Source organism: Setaria italica, chromosome II (assembly GCF_000263155.2).
Source record: "Setaria italica strain Yugu1 chromosome II, Setaria_italica_v2.0, whole genome shotgun sequence".
NCBI lineage: Eukaryota > Viridiplantae > Streptophyta > Magnoliopsida > Poales > Poaceae > Setaria > Setaria italica.
Window position 1 is genome coordinate 24,192,861 of NC_028451.1, and position 7,538 is coordinate 24,200,398.

The window sequence follows — 7,538 nt, forward strand, 5'->3', positions numbered from 1 at the left end:
GGGACGAATTCCTAAGCCATTCTAGCAGTAGTATCATCTAAACAGAGTGAGTCATATTTAGATATAAACATAGGACAACAAGGAATAATCATAACAATCAAGAGGTGGCTATCCAACCATGTCTTGCAATAAAAACAATATGCATTTTATAAAACAGACCGATAGGTTGTGTTTGAAAAACTAGGTTCACGAAACAATGAAGCTCAGTATCATATCGGCTCATATCTAGTAATCGAAGAAATAATGAAGGAATGTACGCAAAGTGAGGAAATATCGGCTCATATCTCCGTCTTGTTTCCTTTTACCTTGGTTAACTGCGATGACGTTTTGATTTCTGAGGATTTCCTTGGTATCATTGCTCATCGAGCGAATGTCGCAACCAATCAGAAGAGGTGCCTGCATCACGGTGGTTCAGTGCCATGGTTACGAAAATGAGCAGTTCTCCTGTTCACCTTTGCCAGAGCCCATATGCTGAAATGGGAGCGGTACTCCTCTGTTGTCATCCCCCCGTTTCCAACTTCCAGCATGTCTGGGTCTGAAAGCATATAAAGCATTTCATTCAGCATTCAAGAAATGGCGAGACTAAAGCTTCTATGAGCCTAAGGACTAACCATTCCATCCACCAGGCCCTGCATATGATGCCCACTTGTCGTTGGCATCGGCAATGGCCGTCATGCTGAAACATGACAGGGTAAGAAGATGCATCAGACATATGGCAATATCGAGTAGGGCATGTTAAGGCTTGCCAGATGAAATCTGGCCTATCTGTCAGGTAAGTGAGAAGAAGTTCCTTGTGAACTTCACCAAAAGTTGGCATATTCTGTCAGCATATATAGTTGTAGCCTGTGAAAGTGTCATGCACTGATCTCAAGAGAAAAAAAAGGTGTAATGTTCACCTTCCCCAGTTGTCCTGAATGTCACCGGTTGTTCTCCAACTGTTCCCTACACCACTTGCCCATGTTGCTGGGTCATCCACGCCCCTATAAAATAACATTTTCAAAACTGAACAACTGAATTCAAAGTTCAAACACAAAATTCGATCAGCTTAAAAGAAGGGTAACAGTTACCATTCACAAAGGGAGAAGAAAATGTTCCTCCCAGAATTCTGAAGTGCTTTGCTCATGTTGATATATCTGAATAATGTCGCAAGCCAATTTCAATCTTTTAAGATAGCATGATAAGGAGGAAGTGTTAAAATCTAGTGGTTTACGATGCACACCTAGGCTGCGGACTCAACCCCTGGTCGTTGCAGTTGTCATACTTCAAGTAGTCAACTCCCTTTGATTATTTTTAATAAAAAAGAAAAACATCAGTTGAGGCATGAAACAAAGGCACTTTTTAAAAGTTTTCACACGTTTAAAATGTTTTGATCTAGATGATACAAAAGATACCCATGATGCGAAGGTTTTTGCGTCTTGCTCCTCATATCCAAGCGAACCAGGCATCTTATTGCTGCAAGTGAACGACCTGAAAGAAGAAAGGTTTATGTATTTTGAGAGGAAAACTCAAAACTACAATTGAGGCATGGAAGTCCAGTGTATAGAATTCTTGTCATTGAGCTTTTATTTCAGCCAGCTAATTCTTTCTGTTCTGCAACTTTGTGGTTTTCAGTTATGCATACCCCGCATCACCATAAACTCCAAGCTTGAGCCCTTTCCCATGCACATAATCTGCCAGGACCTTTATTCCTGATGGGAATGTTGATGGATTTGCAACAAGATTACCCTGTAAAATAAAAAAAAAATCTGTTCATTCTACTGACCGTTCAGAGTCTACCCATTTCAGCAAATGTCATGTCAATCCTTCTAGTTTTACTTTGCTGAGCATCAAAGTTAAACAGTTAGATTTTCTTTTTCTACTCATTATTCAACATATATAGTTCTCTGTATTAATGCACACCTGGGAGTCCCTATCATAGGCTGCCCAACAATCATCTGCAGTTTCACAAATATTCAGTTCTCAAATTTCTTTTTCAACTGAGAATCAGATAAAAGAAAAGAGGGAGGAAATTACAAAACAAATCTCAAGAGACTACCTATGTTGATATAGTCATAACCAAGCTTTGCAAGGCCGCTATCCACCATCGCATCAGCTGCACATGCAAATCATTATTTTTGCATCATTTTGTGGTGAAATCGCATCTGATTCAAGGTTGGAGGAGTGCAAGCCTTACCGATTTGTCGAATTATGTCTTCGTTTATATTGCAGGCAAAGTGATTCCAACTGTTCCACCTGAATTTGTCATATTTTTAGTTAAGAGATGCGCTCGCTCAAAATAATACGAGTACATAAATCAGATTCCAGCACTTTCTATATTGTTCATATTGGCGCTTTGAGGCAAAACTGGTGTAAATTGTTGTTGTACCACACCTAAATCAATGAAAATTCAGGTGGCGATGCTCTGCCCCTCGGTGATCTAAAAAGTGCTTTGGAACAGGAATGAAGTAAACAAGGGAAAAATATTATAAAAAAATGTATGCACAATTTTCGACTTTTCCAACAACACTGAAAACAACAGACCTTTGGAACTATCAGAGATGCGCTCGCTCAAAAATAATACTAGTACATAACTAAAATCCGAGCACTTTCTATGTTCACAGTGGTGTTTTGAGGCCATACTGGTGTAAACTGTGGTTGTGCCACATCTAATCAATGAAAATTCAGGTCGCGATGCTTTCCCCCTCGGTGATCTAAAAAATGCTTTAGAACAAGAATGAAGTAAACAAGGGGAAAATTTACTATAAAAACGTATGCGCAATTTTCAATTTTTCCAACAACACTGAAAAAGAAACTGGCCTTTGGAAGTATCAGAGCAAGCAGTGAGAAAAAACAGAGAGAAAACCAGGAAATCCAGGCAAAAGAATCTCATCACGAAAAGGCCACGTGCATGCCCATGTTTTTTTTTAAAAAAAAAAAGAACTTGAAAAGTAACACCACAGAACTAAGGCTAGAAAATCAGTTGGTTACCCCATCTGTGGAGTCCGGCCAAGGCCATTCTCCAGGGCGGCTCTCCTCGTCACCGCCACCGGCGACCTCTCCGGCTGCCGGATCGCCGCCACCGACGTCGACAGCAAGATGAAGAGGAGAGCTCGAAAGAGTGTCTTCTCTTCCATGACAAAGAGGTGGGCCGGAGGTAGCTCATCGCCGGTGCAAGGGAGTGCTGTGGTCTTTAATGTCTCCTAGCTAGTTTCGATGTCGATATGTATATATATAGTAAGAGATGGGCCAGCACCAGGACAAGGGTTCTTCACGAGCTTAGGTTCTCACGGGTTGTGTAGCGTATAAACTAAGTTCTTGATATTTAAATCTTTATTGTGTAGCTCAAAAGGAGTTGTAGCGTATGAATTTGGAATCAACCTTGTATTGTAATAGAAGAAAAATGAAGACGCAGAGTGCCTACACGGCCATCGATCAAACCGCACGTTCGTCCAGTAGCTTTAAGATTAGTGCTAGCTTTATTAGCACGGATAAATAATTTGGAATGTAAAATACAGTAATAATCAATCCAGGGTCAACAGTGCTTGTGCCACTTGGCCAGTTCAATTCCAAGCTTTGCTAGCCTGCCGAACCCCACTACGCCAGTACTGTGCTCCATGATCTTGGTGGTGCCTTCGGCCACGTGGCCTCATCTCGTGCCCCAAAAAGTTCAGTTTGAAAAGATCAGTTCGACAGGTAATCTGGCATTAACATTTTCATATCAATCTGGCATGAACCATGGAGTTGATATGGACGCAATCTAAGCTATACTCATTACATTACCTGCACTAACGAACTTCATGGCATCGTCTTTCCAAAGCGTAGGGACTATACAAAGTCCAAAAGTTCTCTTAGTGCCTGAATCCCCCATATGTTTAATTTCATACAAATAGTACTCGCGGAAACACCTGATAAGTTTGGAACAACAAATAATCGCACGTACCAAGCTCTCTGAGATTAGCAACAGTTATGAGCTAGGACTAACAACTTCAAGAAGATGCATGACCCACCTGTGCAGACTATTTCCCTATTTGCTTGGCACTTGTGTCCTTTTTTCTTCACTCTGCATCAGCTAGGAAGGATTCAACTGGATGAAGAAAGCAGCACATGACAAGTACAGGTGCTGACATTCTGGCCAGATGATATTGGTGTAGGAAGGGGACTAAGGGAGGACGTCTTGAGGCACATGGACGAACAAGCATTGTCGAAGAAGGAATGCAAGTCGAGCGGAGATGAGATGGGAGCAGTTTTATCTGTTTTTTTTTTCGTTTTCTGTCTTTTTTTTTACCAGAGCAGAGGCGAAGCTCCAACTTGATAAAATCAGGAAGCAAGCAATTAGATGGCACAATATGCTAACTTGGTAACTTTGTTTGGTTCAGGAAACAATGTAACAGTCATATGACAGTCTTTCATAAATGTCTTGTAGTAATCCTTTGGTACTGGTGTGTATATATATATATATATATATATATATATATGGTGAGAATCCACACTACTTTGGGGTCAACACATACATCTTGCAAGCATGAGTGCCTACTGTCGCCTTCAGCTGTCCTTGCACCGATGATGTAACTGCATCCTGCAAACAAAAGCAAAATCACACACAACAAAAGCATGAGAAAAAAGTTCACTTTGCATTTCAGAATGGTAGGAAAATCATGAGAAAATGCATGCTTACTGTCCACAGATCATGAGCATCGACGACAGCCGATGCACGAAGGCCAATGCTGCTCCAGCTGGCTGTGATGGATGCTTCAGCAGGCCCTCTGTTCCATAGAACAACTGCAACTCTTCCTCCACTTAGTGGACCAGCCCAGACCTAATGACAAGATCATGGATTACAATCTGTATAGCAGTTTAATTTGCTACTTGTGACATTCTGCCAAGCACAGGTTCTGCTGCTATCGAACTTACTTCTTGGTCTCCATCTTTTTGCACTTTGTGCCCTTGCACCCCAAGCGCGTCTGCTCAGGAATCATTTCAAGCTTAGTACTGTATCATGTCTAATTATTGGATCAGAGAAACAGAGGACTGTTCGTTGTGTTTTACTAACCTTGGTTGACTGCAATGACATTTCGATTGCTGAGAATTTCCATGGTTTCCTTGCTCATCGAGCGTATGTCGCAGCCGGTCAAGAGAGGTGCCTGCACATCAAATCAGGCACCATGGTCTTCCTAAATGGAGATGAATACAGCATACACATTTGTGTCGAATGCTTCATCTCCGACACAGCTTTGCAGATGAATGCATCGCATTACCTTGGCTAGAGCCCAGATGCTGAAATGGGAGCGGTATTCCTCCGTTGTCATTCCCCCATTCCCGACTTCCAGCATGTCTGGATCTGAAAACAGAAATAGCAGCCCCATTCAGCAATCAAGAGAAACCCATACATGCTCAAGGTTTCTACAGGCCTGAAGAAGTGACCATTCCATCCACCAGGCCCAGCAAATGGTGCCCACACGTCATTGCTGTCGGCATTGCTCGTCATGCTGAAACATTGCAGGGTAACAAGATGCATCAGACATTGAGAAGACATTTCAGGATGCCAAATGCTAAATCTGGCCTAATGTCTCAGATACGTGGCTAAAAGTTCCTTGCAAACTTCACCAAAGAAAACTGGCATATTTTTGTCAGCACAGTTGGTCACCTTCCCCATTCGTCCTTGATGTCACCAGCAGTTCTCCAACTGTTTCCTACACCTGCCCATGTTGCTGGTCTATCTATACCCCTGCACAACGATTTTTTTTGGTAAAAAAACAGTACAAGTACACAAAATTCGATCATGATAAAAGAAAAAGGCAAACAGTTACCATTCACAAATGGAGAAGAAAATATTCCTCCCAGAATTCAGAAGCGCTGTGTTCATGCTGCTAAATCTGGATTTTGTTGCAAGCCAGGTTTTAGTCTCTTAAAATAGCATGAAAAGGAGCTGTTATAATCTAGTGATATCTATGTGCACCTTGGTTGTGGGCTCAATCCCTGGTCGTTGCAGTTGTCATACTTCAAGTAGTCAATTCCCTTTGAAATTTTAAAAATAAAGGGAAATTCAGTTCAAGCAAGAAATTAAGAAAGACATTATTTCACATGTTTAAAAGCTCTGAACTAAATGACACAAAATTTACCCAAGATGCGAAGGTTTTTGCGTCTTGCTCTTCGTGTCCAAGTGAACCTGGCATCTGTTGGCTGCAAGTTTCTGGACTGAAAGGAGAACGGTTAGTGTGATTGGAGAGAGAACCACAACTTAAAACCTGGACTGAAAATGAATGAATTTTGTCATTGAGTTTCTGTATCTGCCAGCCACATTTCCTGAATATTTTTTCCTGTGACTTTGTGGTTTTTCTTTTGTCAACTGTGCATACCCTGCATCACTGTAGATTCCGAGCTTGAGCCCTTTTCCATGCACATAGTCGGAGAGGGCCTTCATTCCAGATGGGAATGTTGATGGATTTGGTACTAGATTACCCTGTAGAAGAAAGAAACTTGTTAATTTTCCTGACCAAACATTCTATCCATTTCGGAAATGTCATGTTAACCTTTCTGAGCATAAAAAAATTGAACTTTTTTTTAAAAAAAGAATCTATTCAACATGTACAATTCCATATGAGTACACACCTGGGAGTCCCTGTCATGGGCTGCCCAACAATCATCTGCAGAATCACAAATGTTCAGGTCCCCTTTGTCTCAACTGAACAACAGCCAAATTTTAAAGAAAACGAGGAGGAAGGAACACGGCAAGAAATCTCGAGACATACCTATGTTGATATACTCATAGCCAAGCTTTGCAAGGCCGGTGTTCACCATCGCATCAGCTGCACATGCAAATCGTGACTTTTTTCAGCATTTCGTGGCCCAACTGGACCCGATTTCAAGACCGGAGGAATTTTAGCCTTACCAACTTGTCGGATTGTCTGTTCGTTTATGTTGCAGGCGAAGTGATTCCAACTATTCCACCTGAAATTGTCGTACAATCAGTTAAGACTTAAGAGATGCATTTTTTTGCAAAAACACTGCAACTAGGAAGTAAGCCAAATCTCAGATACCCCATTTGCGGTGTCCGGCCTAGGCCATTCTGGAGGGTTGCTCTCTTCTCCACCACTTCCGGCGACCACCCCGACCTGATTGCCGCCGCCGGCGTCCACAGCCGGAGGAAGAAGAAAGCACAACACAGGAGGGCCTTGGCTTCCATGACAATGCAAAGAGGTGTGCAGGGTAGGTGCCTCAATGCAGCAAGGGTGACGATCCTAATTTCCAGGTCCATACAAATAAGGACGAGAGATTTTCACGAGCTTAGATTCCCACGGATTAATTGCTTAGCGTATAAATCCAGATCCTGTTATTAAACCTTTGTGCAGCTTTAAAATTAAATGGCTGGCAATAATTATAACCTTTTCCAGGTTGATGACAGCCGCGTCACAAGTAAGCATTGGCTGTGCTATTTTGCTGTGTAAAGTTTTGCTCTCACACTTGGTATTTTTGCTACGTATGAGCAAGTATGAAAGGATGCTATCAAACTTGAGAGATTTCAAATTTCCGCGTGCGAATATGAACGCGTGAAACTTGAG

General features: G+C 41.9%; 2 protein-coding genes across 2 annotated transcripts in view; both read right to left on the bottom strand.

Moving 5' to 3' along the window:
- The window catches only part of LOC101778063 (alpha-galactosidase), a 3,919-nt gene extending 762 nt beyond the window's left edge, over positions 1–3,157 (bottom strand). Inside the window, exons 1-12 of the mRNA XM_014804735.2 lie at positions 2,968–3,157; positions 2,174–2,232; positions 2,036–2,092; positions 1,900–1,934; positions 1,622–1,725; positions 1,392–1,467; positions 1,220–1,278; positions 1,068–1,133; positions 897–980; positions 612–676; positions 453–535; positions 306–396 (exon numbers count right to left, since the gene is read on the bottom strand). Coding sequence (XP_014660221.2) covers positions 306–396; positions 453–535; positions 612–676; positions 897–980; positions 1,068–1,133; positions 1,220–1,278; positions 1,392–1,467; positions 1,622–1,725; positions 1,900–1,934; positions 2,036–2,092; positions 2,174–2,232; positions 2,968–3,113 — 925 coding nt within the window. The 5' untranslated portion in view covers positions 3,114–3,157. The remainder of the gene's footprint in view (positions 1–305; positions 397–452; positions 536–611; positions 677–896; positions 981–1,067; positions 1,134–1,219; positions 1,279–1,391; positions 1,468–1,621; positions 1,726–1,899; positions 1,935–2,035; positions 2,093–2,173; positions 2,233–2,967) is intronic.
- Positions 3,158–4,468: 1,311 nt separating this feature from the next.
- Positions 4,469–7,162, bottom strand: LOC101756166 (alpha-galactosidase). The gene is made up of 15 exons (XM_004959275.1): positions 7,017–7,162; positions 6,869–6,927; positions 6,729–6,785; positions 6,589–6,623; positions 6,336–6,439; positions 6,099–6,174; positions 5,936–5,994; positions 5,787–5,852; positions 5,624–5,704; positions 5,401–5,465; positions 5,235–5,317; positions 5,030–5,120; positions 4,891–4,940; positions 4,655–4,795; positions 4,469–4,555 (listed from the first exon to the last, which is right to left on the bottom strand). The coding sequence occupies exons 1-15, from the start codon at positions 7,160–7,162 to the stop codon at positions 4,469–4,471; spliced, it is 1,200 nt and encodes a 399-aa protein (XP_004959332.1).
- Between the last annotated feature and the right edge of the window lie 376 nt (positions 7,163–7,538).